General features: G+C 51.5%; 1 protein-coding gene across 2 annotated transcripts in view; it reads left to right on the top strand.

Moving 5' to 3' along the window:
* BLM (Bloom syndrome, RecQ helicase-like) overlaps positions 1 to 8693 on the top strand; it is a 91447-nt gene extending 82754 nt beyond the window's left edge. For both annotated transcript variants that reach the window (XM_010841065.1, XM_010841064.1), the window contains 3 exons: positions 2204 to 2326; positions 4247 to 4448; positions 8351 to 8693. In XM_010841065.1, the coding sequence (XP_010839367.1) occupies positions 2204 to 2326; positions 4247 to 4448; positions 8351 to 8528 (503 nt within the window). In that variant the 3' untranslated portion in view covers positions 8529 to 8693. The remainder of the gene's footprint in view (positions 1 to 2203; positions 2327 to 4246; positions 4449 to 8350) is intronic.
* The last annotated feature ends 7720 nt before the right edge of the window (positions 8694 to 16413 follow it).

Here is a 16413-nt window from a genome sequence, read left to right as displayed (position 1 = left end):
ACCACCTTCCCTCTTTCCCATTCCCACTCTGGCCACCATAGGTCATTATAGTATCTCATCAACTCTAAGATGCCACGTTGTTATTTTATGGACTATTGAGAAAGAAAAAAATTCTGCTAATTAAATTGTGACACAGTACTTTTATTGAAAGAGTTGTATTCTAGTTAATTTAGATTTTTAACATACATAACTGTGCCTCTGTGGAAAAACGCATAAGTCAAAGTAGGTTGATTTAACTACTTGTAAAAATTCACATTCAAAGCCTGACTCTTCTGAACCTTTTTTTTGACTCAGCTGTCACTGTTTTTCCCTCATGTCATCAGGGACGTTAGTGATACAGCCTTTTTAGCATGTTCCACTATATCCCCCAAACTTTTATCAAAATCCCCATCACCCCTTCCAATGTGATGGTGGTGTTTTCTTAATGATACCAGGAAGTTGTCCACAGATGGGCACACATCTCTTAGCAACACAAGTCATGTAAAGCACTTGGCTGTTGCCTACAAGAAACTATGAAATTGTCATCTCCTCCAGAACAAATCATTTGCTTTGTTAATGCCACATTTATTCCCCATTACTCCATGTCTGAGCTTTTTTACATTCACAGTCGTTTTCTTTTTTTAATTATTATTTTTTTCTTTTTGGCTGCCCTGGGTCTTTGTTGTGGCTCAACCCCACAGCATACGGGATCTTAGTTCCCTGACCAGGGATTGAACCCGTGTCCCCTGCCTGGGAAGGTGGATTCTTGACCCCTGGGTCACCAGGGACGTCCCCACATCATTTTCTCAGTGCTCATCCCAGTCTAGTCTTTTTGAAGACAATTCATGTGCAGTTAAACTCAACTTGTGAGGAACCAGCACTGCAGTGGTGCTGTTGACTGATGCTGTGACTATGTTCTCACGTGCACAGGCGGTGACAGCCGCTGGACAGCTGCCATCTGACCATCTGCACTGGTAAGACGCAGCTTGACCTCAGGAATGCCAAAATGCAAAAAAAAAAAAAAAAGTGTATGTCTTAGAATCAATAAAATACTGTATTTCGTTCCTAGGTTCTCACTGAAGTTTCTTAACTGGACTCCTTAACTCCAGATATAAACATGATACTCATTTTAATCTTCTAAGTACTCTTTAAAGCTCCAGTAGTTCTTCAGATAAAGTACAAACTCTATCAGGGATTTGCATTTCTTTTTTTTTTTTTTGGCCACACCCCGAGGCATATAGGACCTTAGTTCTGTGACCAGGGATCAAACATTAACCACTGGACCCCCAGGGAACCTGCAGGGATCAGCATTTCTCCTTGCCTCCCTAACTTTATCTTCTGCTAACCCCCTGGTCTGTCCCACAGGTCTGTTCTTTTTCCTCTAAATGTAGAAATGATGCGAGAATCACGGATTTGAAATCCACCCTTTGCTCAACTCAAATATGTGGGGAATACTCACTTGCTCCCCATAGCCAATGCATCAATAAATCCTACAGACCTAGCCTCCAAAACATGTCCGAATCTGCTGCTTCTCTCCATCTAGTTCACAGTATCCTCACTTGCCCCTGAGCAGCTTCCTCAGGGCTCCAGTTTCTCCTCTTTCCCTTACAGTCCATTTTGCATACAGCAGCCAGAGTGGTATTTACAACGACAGACTTGTCTAGCTGTAAGACTCACGTGCCTTCTGTGCTCAGAGGACTCTTAATGGCCTACTTGCCTCGCCCATGTGCAGAAAGGCCAGAGGAAGGACAGTTTTGGGTTGAGGGGGGAGTGAGAATTCATTTGAGGCCTTACTGATCAGTGGATGCAAGTCAGGAGTGCAGGGGAAAAGTCAGAGGTGGAAGGAAGCACACATGTGGGCCTTCTCTGCAAACAAAGGATCCCCATAATTGCAACTAGACTCGTCTTTGTAATGTGAACAGTGGATGAGAGCAAAGACCGGATACCCCCCTACTCTGCTCGCCCCAACGTCCTCGACCCCCTCCTATTCTCTGCCCTGACCACACACCTTTGCTGCTGGAATGCGATGGTGGGCGCCTGCTCTCTGGGCCTGTCTGCTGCCTCTGTTGGCATTAGCTGCCTTTGTAGAAAATTGGCCCGTGTACCCAGCGCTCTGCAGTCAGTTGGCACTTAACACACAGGCGCTGAATGGGTGAATGAGCATAAATCCAGTGGGTTTTCTCTGGGTGGTAATTTAAATTTCTAATTTTATGCCCATGTACAGAATCTTTATCTTCTGATCCTGAGGTTTTGCTTCAAATTGATGGTGTTACCGAAGACAAACTGGAAAAATATGGTGCTGAAGTGATTCCAATATTACAGAAATACTCTGAGTGGACATTGCCAGGTTCAGTATACAGCCAAATACGTGTTTTTCCAAAAGCCTCTTTTAATGTTAAGCAGTGCCTCTCACTGGATTAGAGTTGTGTGGTTTCTGGGTTGTGTCACTGCTTCCTACACTTCGTCACACTGACATCCAAGTGCTCCGAGCAGACCCCGGTGGGGTGCCAGGCACTTCATAGAGAACACTGGTGCTTAGGTCCCCTGGGGGTGCCAGTTAGCAGACCTGCTGATAGGACCCAATGGAGGGCCTATGGGCCCAGCATTTGTTGATTCTGTTAAAGCAAGCGCCTGAGGACCCTGGAGCCCCCGGGTGCCGGTTGCAGATTGGTCAGATTGATCCCCCTGTGTGATCCTTGGCAGGCCACGAATAACCTTTTCATGTTTCACTTTCCTTATCTGAGGAAGGAACGTGTTATCCGAAAAGCATGTCTAAAGATTAAGTTGAAATGTTTTGGAAAATGAACATGTAACTGGAACACGAGAGCCTCTACTGTCGCTAAGCGTTGAAAGGCGCTGCCTGAGCGAGTGCATCCTTATGGACGTTCCCAGAGGCTGCGTGAGGCCTGTCGTGTAGCACCTCTGATAACAGAGCTCATCACGATGGAAAGTGTGGATGCAGGGGAAATGGAGAACAAAGACTGCTGTGGGCGATAGGTCAGGTGCAGGAGTCAGGTGCCTGCCTCCAGGGTATCGTGATGCATACGAGCCAAGAGAACTGTTATGTGACTCCAGTCCTTCCCAGGGCTGAGGGAAATGGTAGTGGGGTGAGAAACGAGCGAGTCGCATTCTGTCTCTCCACAGTCGTTTTTATCCCTTGGCATGAAGAGTCAGGTTCTCGTTAATTCTTCTGTACGGTAATTATTCCATAAAAGCCTTACTTCAGACACATTGAACTCTTGGTGGGAACTTAACGCTTGGTTAGTGTAGCACCTTGTTTGGGAGGGTATTTACCCACGTCAGACAGGGCAGCTGCGCAGAAATCGCCGTGATGACCACCCCACTTACTGAGGGAGAGATGCTAAGGGAAGAGCTTCGCCCGTTTGGTGTCATTCAGTCCTTCCTGTTTTATTTTTGACCACGCCATGCAGCTTATGGGATCTTAGTTCACTAAGCAGGGACTGAACCCAGACCCACGGGCAGTGAAGGGCAGAGTCGTAACCACTGGGCCGCCAGGGACTTCCCCACACCCAATTTGGAGGTGGACAGGGGCGAGGTTTTTCATTCTCCTAAAGTCCCACAGCTGGAAGGACTGAGCTCTTCACCCTTCCCAGCACGCAGTGAGGCAGGGTAGCCCGAGGGTAAAACCCACCAGGCCAGCCCAGAAGTACCTTCAGAAATGAAGACCCAGTCACTGTGGGTGGGGAGATTTCAGGCTTTGGGAGTGCCTTGGCTTGCAAATACCTATGGAAATTACCATCTTCTTTGCAAATGTGTGCTTTGTACAGGCCCATTTCCTGCACAGTATGTAAACTATTCACAGCTATTATGCAAAGAAAAGTAAAATACAGTCTAGAATTTTCCGACACTCACTACTAAGTAACTATCTCTCTAAAGATGTTCAGCATATGTAAACTAATAAATTGTCTTTTAGTTAGCACTTTCTACTTTTCAGAGAGCTTAATGGGATTAATGGCACAAACAATAGCAGGGACTTCGGCTGCAGAGAGTGAGCTAATAAACCTGACTCTCTGGTTATTTTCTTCATGAATTCTGACCCCCCATTGTTTAAAACTGAATTGCCATTGATGACTTTGGGGCTTTCTGAAATAAAAGAAGAGCAGGTTCTTGTGGGATGGTTGAACCCAAGTGGCGGGGTGCTCCAGGAAAGCAGCAGGGCCTCGGCTGAACTGCGCCCTGTGCTGTGCGTCTGCACGTAGACTGTCAGCGCGGCATCGCCAGTAAATGTCTGTATTGTCCTTTGTAGCTGAGGACACCTCCCCACGGAGAAGCCCCTCCAGCAGCAGAGGCACCAGAAAAAACACTCCTGAGGAGTCGGATGAGGAAGCACCCATATCTTCTCACTACTTTGCAAATAAAACCAGAAATGAAAGAAAGAGGAAAAGGATGCCAGCCTCCCAAAAAGCCAAGAGGAGAAGAACTGGTTTCAGTGGTTCCAGGACGAAAGGGTAGGTTCTGCCACCTTGTCTGCAGTGTCGGGTGGAAGGGAGGATAGAAGGGAGCAGGGCTGCCCTTCTTTGCTTTGCAGTGTTCACTAAAATAAGCCGTTGTTCAGTGTTGCCTGGTCCAACTCATGGAGTCAGGATTAAGCTTTGATCCAAAACAAAAATTTTTTTTGTTGTGGATTTTTATATCTGCTCCTAGGTTGACTATCACTGAAGTTTTCTAGTTTGTAAAAAAGCTCCAATTTTGACCTTACCTTCAAGGGGGGAAAATATTTTTTTTTTTTTTTTTTTACACTTGCACTGAAGAGACTTTTCCACCTAAAATACTGTAAACCATATTGTTGTTGTTTAGTTGCTAAGTTGTGTCCAACTGTTTGCAACACCATGGACTGTAGCCCGCCAGGCTCCTCTGTCCACGGGATTCTCCAGGCAAGAGTACTGGAGGTAGGTTGCCATTTCCTTCTCCAGGGGATCTTTCCGACCCAGGGATCAACCTGCATCTCCTGCTTGGCAGGCAGATTCTTTACCACTGAGCCGCCAGGGAAGCCCGTAAGTCATTCGCTAGCTGAATAAACAAAAGGCTTTTGTTTCCTCATGACTCTTATGATCCCGCCAGTACTTGCTACACTGCTTTTATTGCTGCAGCATCTGCAGGGCGTCCACCTGGAGGCCCCGCACAACCCCTGTCATTGAGTAGCAGCCGGGAGGCCAGCCTCCTGACCTTAGCAGGGTAGCAGAGAAGAGGTGAGGACTGGAACCCCGCAGAGGTCAGTGCAGCCCTGCCATCTCCCTGTTCCCACGTCTGCCTGGCCCCCGGGGCTGGGATGCCCCAGCACTGGGGTGCTGTCTGCTCACCAAGGCGGAACAAAGCATTGTCGTCAGGTCCGGGGTGATGATCTGAAGAGCGTTTTTGTCTCTTCATCATTGCCCTGCTCTTTCCCATCTTCTTCAAGAACGTCCTCTGCCCTCACCGTCTAGGTCAGGTCTGGTGGGATGGCGAGCATCCGTCGGTGTTGACAGAAACATAGGAAAAGGGAACTCAGTAAACTTGCACAGGCTATCGTGTTTTCCTCTTGCAGTTTTTCTACCTCTGTTCCTTCCGGGTTAATAAAGACCAAAAATTGAGTGGAGAAGAGAAAAGAAGGCAGTGTTAACAGGCTGTCATTTTCTGCTTAAGTCCGCAAACAAACATCTTGTATGTGCTAATCCTTCTGTCGGGGGACAGAAATTAAAGACATTAGTAAATATTAGTTTAACTTTGTGGGTTTTATTTCTCTATTTTAATTCTATTTAAACTTTAAACTTCACCCATTTATCCTACACCCCACCCCATCCATGCCTTTTGCAACCACCACACCAGTCTGTCCTCTGCATCTATGAACTTGGTTTAAATATTCATATGTATTTAGGTTCCATCTATGAGAGAGATTATAGAGTATTTGATTTATTTCATTTAGGCTCACTCCCTTGAGGTCCACACATATTGTAACTAGCAGGATTTCATTCATTTTTATGGCTAAGTAATTTCTGTGGGTTTTGATGTACAAGTGACCCACCAGTGCCCTTCCATGGGGACGTTTTATTAATTTCTTCACTTGTTTCCCCATTTGGGGAAAGACTCATTTGCTCAGGCACTCACACAGAGTAGAAGACCTTGCAAGGCCTCTGTCCCACTCCCTGGGACTCACGCTGAAGACACGGGGGCTTCCTGAAGCTTCCCCTGGGAAAGGCATGTGTCCCCTGGCCTGGCCCCTGTCTCAGAGGTGGGGCCGGACACTGGCTCGCCCAGGCCTGCCCAGAGCACTTGCACTGCTGCACGTGGCCCGCGGAGGTTCCATCATGGCCTCCTCTTGCTGCGCTTTAGAACAAAGCAGACTGTTGTCTCCCTTAGTGCTGTCGCAACTGTTGTTTTTCGGAGGGAAGCACTTTGCCCTGTGGCCTGGAACCTAAGCTGGTAAGGGCCTTCCCTGGTGGCTCAGTAGTCAAGAACCTGCCTCCAGTGCAAGAAACGCAGGTTGGATCCCTGGGTCGGGAAGATCCCTGGGAGAAGGGATCTCACTTCAGTATTCTTGCCTGGAAAATCCCATGGACAGGGAAGCCTGGTGGGCTACAATCTGTGGGGTGTCGCAAATATGCCTTAGTGACTGAACTCAGCAGCACAGAGAAACTCACACTTGTCCCAAAGCCAGCACAGTTTTGATGCTGGTTTTTAATTAGCCTGTGTGTTTACGGCAGGATTCTTTGCTAGTCCCTGCTGGCGAAAAGCAGCAGTTGTGTAATACTGCTTTACCCTGCAGCAGCCTCGCTGTCTCCGTGCCCAGTTCTCCACATTTCCACTGACCCACTCTGCAAGGTGGTGGCTCCCCACGTGTCTGGGCCGCTCACCTGGCTGGGGCCCCAAGCGGCCACGGGATCAACATGGCTCCCTGCCAGTGCCCTCACCTCCCCACCCTGCCCTCAGAGTTTCACATCTTCCGAACAACACACAATGAACTGGTTGTGTTCTGGGCCCTGAGTGGCAGTGAAATGGATGGCTCTGGTGAAAATGGAGGCTGCAGTTGGCAGATTCATTCTGTAAATCAATATCAGCAGCAGGTTTTCTCTCGGGGCTTAATTTCTCAGCAGGAAATCAGCATAGGGAGATTTAAGGCTGCTTCTCTGCTAGTTTTAGCAGATCTTTACCAGTTCTGCAGTAAAACTGCCCTCGAGCAAGAGTTTTAAAATGTTGAAAAACCACTTTTCACTCAGCCCCACCAAAATATCATCAGCAGACTGATGGCCCTGACACCGGGCCACTTGGGTGCCCTGATGACCGGAAATTAACACGGGGCAGGAATTCAGCCTGGCTGCAAAGCGACGGGAAATACTGGTGTAGGGACAAGCTTCTGTGGCAAATGCTGCCTGCTGTTAGCCTTGTAAACACACTGGCCCTGTGATTTTTTTTTAACAGTTTATTCGGTGGGGAGAGAAAAGCTGTTATCTTCAGATCAATGGGGGAAGTGAGGTGCTGGAAGGCCTCTGTAGTAGACTGTGGCAGGGGCTCCTCAACCTGTTTTAAAGGTAGCGAGTGGAAGGTGAGAGCAGGCAGACCTTGGAGTGTAGACAAGCGAGCGACCCACTGGCAACAGGGTCCTATGAAGACATGGCAGCCCTAAGCTGCTCCCGCCCAGGAACCATGTCTGCAGCCTGCCCGAGACTGGCGGGCCCCCTGCTCCACGCCGCCTCCGCCCGCCCACAAAGCTCCCTTCCTCTGGGCTGTGGGAGTGCAGTAGTCCCACCACGCCTGTCGTCCAGGCGCTGGGGCCTGAGACGAGGTGCTGTCACCTTTCTGTGTGGTTGGAGTAGGTGGGGAATGTGAGTCTCGGCTCAGATGTCTGGAGGGGCGGGTGGAAAGACTGGAGAGGAGAGAGAAGGCAGCTGGGGCTGGGCTCAAGTCAGAGAGGCCTTGACATTTTAGGAAGACACGTCTAGGACAAGTGTGTGTAAAGGGCAGCAGTCCTTTATTCCTTGAATTGCAAGGGAAACTTACCTCACCCCAGGGCCATCATAAGCCAGAAATGGAGAGACATGTCACACCAAGGAAAAGCATGGATTATACAGTGCATACAGGTTAAAGGGCTTCCTTGGGGGCTCAGTGGTGAAGAACCTGCCTGACAAGCAGGAGAAACGGGTTTGATCTCTGGGTCAGGAAGATCCCCTGGAGAAGGAAATGGCATCCCACTCCAGTATTCTTCCCTGGAGAATCCCATGGACAGAGGAGCCTGGTGGGCTACAGTCCATAGGGTCGCAAAGAGCTGGGACATGACTGAGCAACTAAATCACAATAATGCAGGTTAGGATAAAAATGACTGTTCGCTTTTGGTTTCATTTGACATTTTACTTCTCTTTTCTTTGTCACATTTTAGGGGGTCCAACACATGCCGAAGGATACCTTCTAAAACTAAACCCTCCAACATAATCGGACCCAGTTCCACTTCGCATAGTTCTCAAGCAGCATCAGGAGTCAGTAGGAAACTGGGGATTATGGCTCCACCAAAGCCTATAAATAGACCATTTCTGAAGCCTTCATATGCATTTTCGTAACAACCAAATCTCAATGTACATAGATCTCATTTCTTGTTTGTCAGCATCTGACCATCTGTGAATATAAAGCTGTTAGTTTCGTTATACCATTTGTAAATTTTTACCCATATCTATTAATATTTAAATAAATGCTCGGGGTGACAGTTCTGGTTTTTTACAATAAACATTTTCTTATTTTCTTTTGAAATACATGCACAATTTGCTGCCACTGCAAACGCTGTGGCCGTTGTTTCTCAGAATGTCTGAACCAGCAGCTGAATCATCTCATTGAGAGAAATCTTAAGCACGACATGAAACACAGAAGCCAGAGGGAAAGATTCAAACGGGACAGCTTGAAACTGTAAAACTTTTTGTAGAAGACAACATAAACAACATTAAAATGTAAATGACAGAAAAAAGGGAAGAAAACGCACCACACAGGGTTCATATCCATAATATATAAAGAGTACCTACAAATCATTAAGAAAAAAAGACGAGCTAGTAGAAAAATGAGCAAAGGATGTGAATAAGCTGTTCTCAGAAGAGGAAATGCAAACAGCCCACAAATATGTGAAAAATGCTCAATCACCCTTGTTTAAAATATCAGTTAGAACAACAAGTTGCCATTCATTTGCCTATGAAATTGTCAGCCCTAGATGATAAATCTGGGGTCTGCAAGAGAAGGGTCAGAAGTTCTGTGTGAAAACATGTATTAATACTGGTGTCTTCCTTTAGCATCAAAGAAGCCTTACTTGTCAAGACCCTCCCTGAACTGGCTGATCAGCCAGAAAGTCTTACAGTGGGATTTTGGCACCTCTTCTTGCAGTTCCAGCCCCTCATTTTTGGAGACATCTTTTCTCAGCTATCGTGTAATATTGGTGACACCTGTTGGGTACCCCACTTCTTGTCCTTTGTCAAGAGGATAGAGCTGGGGAGCCCTTGCCTGGGCCAAACTTGTTAAAGAAGGAGTTGGCTGGGAGTCTGCGGCCTTGGCCCGAAGATGACGCTGAGGCTGACCCTGCACCCACCCCGAGGGGTCACCCTCGGAGCTGCATGCCTACCCCCTGCCACTGAGGCCTTGGGCCTTCGTTTAATGGAGGAGACTGGGAGGCAGAAGTCTGCTGAGGGCCATGTGCTGTTAGATCCAGATGCCTCCCGGAGCTGACCTCTTCAGAAACCACTTTTCTGGCAAGTCCTGATTCAGGTGGCGGAAAGAGCCTCCTTGGGGTGAGAGGAGGAAGTGGAGAACAAAGTAGCCAGTGGTCTGGACTGCAGGGTTCATGTTGCTGGCCTGAGGCCTCCATGGAGAGCTGACCATGCACCTGGGCATCTGGCACCTTCCGCCTGCAGCAGCTCTGGCTTTGGGGACAGAGGGAATGTGGGGGCAGCCTCCATGCAGAGTGTGCCACACACTGGACTGCTTCCCAGCTCTGACCGCACTCATTCAGTCCTCTACTGGGCACCTCTGTCCAGACTCAGCTAATTGTCCTCTCCACAATGCCCACTCTGCCTTCAGGGGCTCCCAGGGCAGTGGAGGGGAGGGGGCAGGCAAAGGTGGTGCCTGGGGGCCCTGGGGTGAAATGCAGAGGATTTGAGCAGGGCAGCACCACCCACGCCTGTCATCAAGCCCAGAGGAGGCACTCCCTGTAGGAACCTGGGGCCTGGAGACCTCAGGCTAGCCCGGGGTCAAGGGGCAGAGGCAGGTCCCACACCCACCTCGCCACCTCGTTCAAAATGCTGGGTTGGCACAGGTTCTGGTCAATTTCTCAGTCCCCAGGAGCAGCCGCAGGAAGTGCAGGCAGCCTCCTTAAATTCTTCCTGGACCTCCCAGAAAACAGCTGTGTTCATACAGGGCAACCTCAGAGAACAGAAGTACACAGGCTTTCTCAGCCAAAACTGGGACCTCTGGCAGAAAGCAAAGCCACTTCAGGCCAGGTGCTGGGAGGGGTCCTCCATGAGTACCAAAGACCACCACCTGGGAGGAGGGGAGGGGACAAGTCCACAAGGGAGTTGCCGCCTAGGACCCTCCACTGGCCCGCTGGATGGGCAGTCCTGGGGCCGCACTGTCACCCTGCGGGAAGGCACAGCAAAGACTGGAATCTGACTGTCCAGCTGCATGCACGCCTTCCCTGGCCGCTCCCCACGAGATGTCCCTCCAGAGAGTGACAGGTCCCTGCTTCCCTCCGAGGACAAGGAGCCCCCTTCCTCTCTGAAAGAGAACAAACGGAGAGCCCAGTCTATGCTGAGGGCTGTTCGGGCATTTTCACATAACTTAATGGCCTCCTTCAATCCCTCAGCTCCGATACTGTGGCTACCTGATGTGAAAACAGCCTGATGCTGAGAAAGAGCAAGGGCAAGAGGAAAAGGGGACAGCAGGGGACGAGATGGTTGGATGGCATCACAACCCAATGGACATGAGTTTGAGCAAACTCCAGGAGATGGTGAAGGACAGGGAAGCCTGGTGTGCTGCAGTTCATGGGGTCACAAAGAGTTGGACAGGACTTACCAACTAAACAACAACATTCCCTCCACCAGCCCTGGGAGGCAGGCACACAGGATCAGCCTTTATGCAGAAATTGGAATTCAGAGAGGTTATGTAATTGCCCAAATGCACACAGCTCAGAAATGCTAGTAAGTAGGGTAACATACGTCTCGGTTTGCCCTGAGGAGTCCCAATTGGTATCTGCTGCCCTGGTGTAATAAGACAACTCCCTTTCAATTCTTGAAAACGCTCCAGTTTCGATGCTAAATTATAAGGAATCCAGGTCTGTACTCTTTCCCTGGACAATCCAGCTTCCTCTCCCAGCCCGTTTTCCCTCCCAAAGCCCCAAGGACCACCCTAGGGCTCAAAACTTCAGAACCTTGGGGCAGGCTTGAGGCACAGAAGCAGCAGAGCTTATCAGCCAGCACAGCTGAACTGTGGTTTTTCTCCAGAAGAGAAAGCAGAGGCTGTGGTCCAGGCCCCCTCGTTCTGCTCAAGACACTGCCTCTCTTCCTACAGCCTGGAGCTGCTCGAAGCCCCCAGGGCCCACCCTGTGCCGAGAGGCTTGCTGGGTCCCCAGCCTGGCTTTCCTCTGAGCAGCAGTCTGGGTTGATGCTGGGGTGAATCTCAGTGAACTCTGGGGCTCCCACCCTGGTGGAGGCCTCTGAGCAGGGGGCCATTGCCCCTGGGCCCTCAGTGGAGACCCCAAGAGGCATCACTTTCCCCTCAGGACAGCAGTCATGTCCCCTACATAGCTGCACAGACAGGACTCGGAGAAGCAGGCCGGTGGGACACGCTCGGGGGACCCCAGCCTCAACCGGCCCCTGCTAGGTTCCCCAGCCTGTGGACCCAGCCCCGACTGGCTAGGCATCAAGGGCTCAGCTTCTACAGCTGTGCCAGGCATCACCAGAGCAGCTCGAACCAGCACCCTTGGCCTTTAGAAAGCTCCTGCTTTTCAAAAACCACTTACTCTCCTGTCCTCTCCACCCCCAAAACAGCTTTCCTCAGCCAGACCTATGTTCCCTGTCGGCGAGAGAGAAAGGAAGGAGGGAACAAAATCCCATAGGGGCTGGAGTAGGCCATGGGGCCTCTGTTCTGGGCAGAGGACAGAGGACAGGATGAGAGGCTGGGCAGAAGCGGGATCTTGAGTCCGCAGACCCTCGGGCAGGGAGGCATTTCCCAAGTAGGGAGGAGGGTCTGAGGCTCGTCCTTGCTGCTCAGAGGTGTGGGTGATGGGGTTTTGGTGTCATAACAGCTCAGCTGCATGGGTGCCCCATCCCACAGAGGCTGTGGTGACCGTCAGTGACTAGGGTGGCCCCTCAGCCTACTCTGGATATGGACGCCCCCGCAGTGGAGCTCCATCTATCCCTCTGGGTCCCCCACACACGCGGCCCCAGGGACTCGGCCACTGGCAGGAGCCTCAAGCCCCTACAGAGGTCGGGGTCCCCGGCCCAGCTCTGGGCGGGAGCAGAGCACGCAGGTCCCCTCTGAGGGGCAGGAATAAGCCACACACCTCTGGGCACACGGTAGGCGACAGGACCTGGTGGTCTTCACTGCTCTCAGGAGGAGAGGTCTGGAACCCTAGCCTGGAAGGAGGCATGTCTGAGAAATGAGCCCTGTGGCTGGAGTCCCGCTCACACCCAGCACCCTTCCCCAGCAAGGGCCCCAAGCATCTCGTGACCCGAGGGACAGGGAACCCCATCAACCTCAAGACGGAAGTGTGAACGTCTGTGGCGGCCGTGGTTTGACAGTTACAGCTGAGAGCAGGCCGCCCTCGCCAGCCCCAAGGGCCGCCACCTGCAGCTGCACGCGCTCCGCCACGAGGGACCGTGGTGGGGGTGGGGGGCGGTGGGGGACCACCATCCACTCGTCACCGCTGGTCCCAGCTCCCAGCCCCGCGGCCCTGCTCGTTTCACACGCGCTGAGTGACCTTTGCAAGCCCCCTGGCCTTCCTGAGCCTCAGCTTCTCATCTGCATGGGAATCGTTAACAGCCGGCCCTGCCGCCCAAGGTGGTGATGGTATCCTCTGGTCAGAGGCCCCGCAAATGTTTGCCGGTCTGAAACCAGAGACCCCGGCATGGCCGTGGCTTTGGGCGATTTCACAATCAGAGAGGGAAGCCGTGCTCACTCACCACTGGGGAAGGAGAGGAGAAGCAGCACTGGGTGAACGGGGTGCCATGGGAGCCCTAGTCCAGCCTGAAGTTCGAGCCTTGGAGAATGAGTAGGAATTCAGAACAGGAGGAGGAGACCCCGGGGAGCCGCAGAGGTAAAGGCAGGAGGTGTGATGGAGCCTGGACCGAGAGGGGGCCGCCCTGGGGTGAAGGACGAGTCAATCAAGGGCGGGAGGTGGACGAGCCATCCGCGATGGTCCTGGCTGAGGAGTGGGGACCTGTCCCCGGGGAAGGCTCTGAAGCCAGAGAGACATGATCCAATTTGTGTTTGAGAAATGACTCTGATCACAGGGTCAGAAACGGATTGAGGCGGGTGAGGCCAGACGCCAGCAGAGAGGCAGGAGGCTCATGCTTGTCCAGGAAGAGAAGCAGCAGTCCTCGGGGAAACAAGTGGCAGGAGAAGCCAGATCCCACCGGCAAGGAGGGGACATGGGGTGGGGACAGGGGCTGTTGACGTGCTTTGAAGACATCCCAGAGAGATGGTGCTCCCACACCAGGGACACCAACAGACCCTGCCCTTCCCAGGCAGGAAGAGGCTGTGTTGCCCGAGGGGTCAGTTTGGGAGCCTCGGGTCCACCATATCCTGCGAAGTATGGGGTGTGCCTGGTGTGCGCGTGATGGTGGTCCGTGCAGCCCACGTGGCCTCCTCTGAGCTTGGCAAGTAATCCCCAAAGGCTGCACCAGCACCCCACCAACAAAGCCAGCTCTGTGCTAATTTATTTTTTATATTTAAGAGCATGTAATGAACGCTGTGCTGATTGACCTAGAAAATCATTCACAGCACATGTCTGAGGAGCCAAACAGGCTTCTATTGCTTTGCTGTAAGTCCCTGCCTCCGATTGCCCAGCCCGGGACCCCGGGTCCCTCATGGTCTGCAGGAAGGGCCATGCCATAGGCATAGCCCTCTTGGCATTGACATCTTAAACGACAGCTCGTTTTGTTTTTGTTATTTTTTTTTTAAAGCAGGCTATAGAACAACATCGCTAGTACAGATTTTGTCACTTTATCTGTGTGTGTGTATGTGTTTAGATAAAGGGTTGCTCACCAAAATATTAACAGTTGGTGGGATTGAGGTGATTTTTACTTCTCTGAATTGCCTGATTTTTTACAAAAAAGCTCTGTATTTTTTTTTTTTTTAATTTTGAGACTTCCTTATTTATTTATTTATGGCTGGGCTGGGTCTTTGTTGCTACACAGGCTTTTCTCTAGTTGTAGCGAGCAGGGGCTACTCTCTACTTGCAGCGCGCAGGCTTCTCATGCTGGTGGCTTCTCTCGTTGCAGAGCACAGGCTCTAGGCACACGGGCTTTACTAGCTGCAGCACATGGGCTCAGCTCCCGGGCTCTAGAGCACAGGCTCAGATGTTGTGGCACATGGGCTCAGTTGCTCCACAGCGTGCGGGATCTTCTGGGACCAGAGACTGAATCCGTGTCTCCCACCTTGACATGATAGATTCTTTGCCACTGAGCACCACCAGGGAAGCCCTGTATCATTTTTATAATCAGAAGAAAGCAAGGGACACTTTGGGGTTCAGACACTCTGGGGTTCAGTTTTGCTCAGGAGGGCTGGGGATGGTGGGGTCGGAACCTCCAGTGGACTAGGAATGGGCCATGGGGCCAGGAACGAGCACGCCCCTGCCCAGGACCGGCACCAGCCAGGATCAAGCAAAGCCAACAGATGTCAGTGAACTTTAACTTGCACAGGGTGCTGAGGCTGGAGTGGCCCCGTGGCCTCCAGGCCGGGGAGCCCAGGGTCTGGCCATTGCCGATGGGGCCACCCTGCCCATTCCTGAACAGAAAGCAACACTTCCCCACCTGGCCATCCTTCTCGCTTCGAGGGGACAAGTGCCTTGGGCTGGGTCTCCTGACTAGGTGACAACCAGGAGCACAGTGGAACTCTGGCTCAAGGAGAGGGTGGTGCCCAGGGGTAAGGAGAAGAGGACCCCAGATGGCTTGCAAGGACCCCCACCCTACAAGTCCTGCCACTCCCCCCATAGTCCTTAGCTGAGGTCTGTGCTTTGCCCCAGACCAGGGTTCTGGCTGAGAAGACCTGGCACACAGCAGGCGCCAGATGATATTCACGGATGAGTGGGCGAAGGGGCCGATATGAAGGCGCCTGCCCAGGCTCCCCTCCCCGTGGGGGGTAAGATAGCAGGATGGGGACCAGGGCCTGGGGCCTGCTGGATCTTAGAATCTCGCTGCCCATTTGGCACTGCCAGGCCTGTGGGGACACTCCCCCCTCACCACGTCTGTTGGCTTCACCAAGTGAAAGCTGCCTTCCAGTTGGCTTCAGTGGCTTCCCCGGTAGCTCAGACAGTAGAGAATCCGCCCGCAGTGCGGGAGACCTGGGCTTGATCCCTGGGTTGGGAAGATCCCCTGGAGGAGGACATGGTAACACTCCACTACCCTTTCCTGGAGAATTCCAGGGACAGAGGAGCCGGGCGGGCTATGGTCCATGGAGTCAAGGAGAGTCAGACATGACTGAACAGCTAACACTTTCAACTTTTCTCAACTTTCTTGGCCTCGGTATTCACTTACATTTCCTTTTGTATGTGTGCGTTGTTGTTTTTGGCTCTCAGTGTCTTGTTTGTTCTCAGAAAACTAGCTGATTTCCCTGTTTACTGATTCGGAGGTGCATCATTCACCGCTTGCTAAGGTTCGTACAACCACCCGCGTCTGCTTCTAGCTCCCCATTCTAGCCTCTGCAAGTGGAGTTTTCACTGTCTTATGGGGAAGGCTTTGGGGAGGACCACGATGCAGGGAGGGCTTGGAATTCAACCTTCAATCATCAATATGTGTGCAGAGCTTCATCCCAGCGGAGAAGGCAGAAGCCCAGGGCAGCGGTTCTCAAAGCTTCAGCATCCCTGGAGGGTGGGATAAACACTGTTTCTGATTCAGAAGATCTGGGCTGAGAGGCCAAAGGGTCTGCATTTCTAACAAGCTCCCTGGTGATGCTGAGGCCATCAGTCTCCCCGGGGCCCACATTTTGAGAACCGCTGGCCTCGGGCAGAGGGAGAGCCCCGGGAGTCAGCCCTCAGGGTGAATACAAACTTCGGCTGCTGGAAATGTAGCTTTGGGCTGTGGGCAAGGCAACCTCTTTCTTATTTGTTTATTTAGGCTGTGCTGGGTCTTCACCACTGCCCCTGAGCTTTCTCTGGTTGTGGTGAGTGGGGGCTGCTCTCTGCTCGTGGTGCACGGGCTTCTCTTGTTTCAAAGCACAGACTCCAGGTGCACAAGCTCAGTAGTTGCAGCATGT

This window comes from Bison bison, unplaced genomic scaffold, assembly GCF_000754665.1.
Source record: "Bison bison bison isolate TAMUID 2011002044 unplaced genomic scaffold, Bison_UMD1.0 scf7180017864155, whole genome shotgun sequence".
Classification (NCBI taxonomy): domain Eukaryota; kingdom Metazoa; phylum Chordata; class Mammalia; order Artiodactyla; family Bovidae; genus Bison; species Bison bison.
Note: the sequence above shows the minus strand (reverse complement) of the source record. Positions and strands in the feature narration are given on the sequence as shown.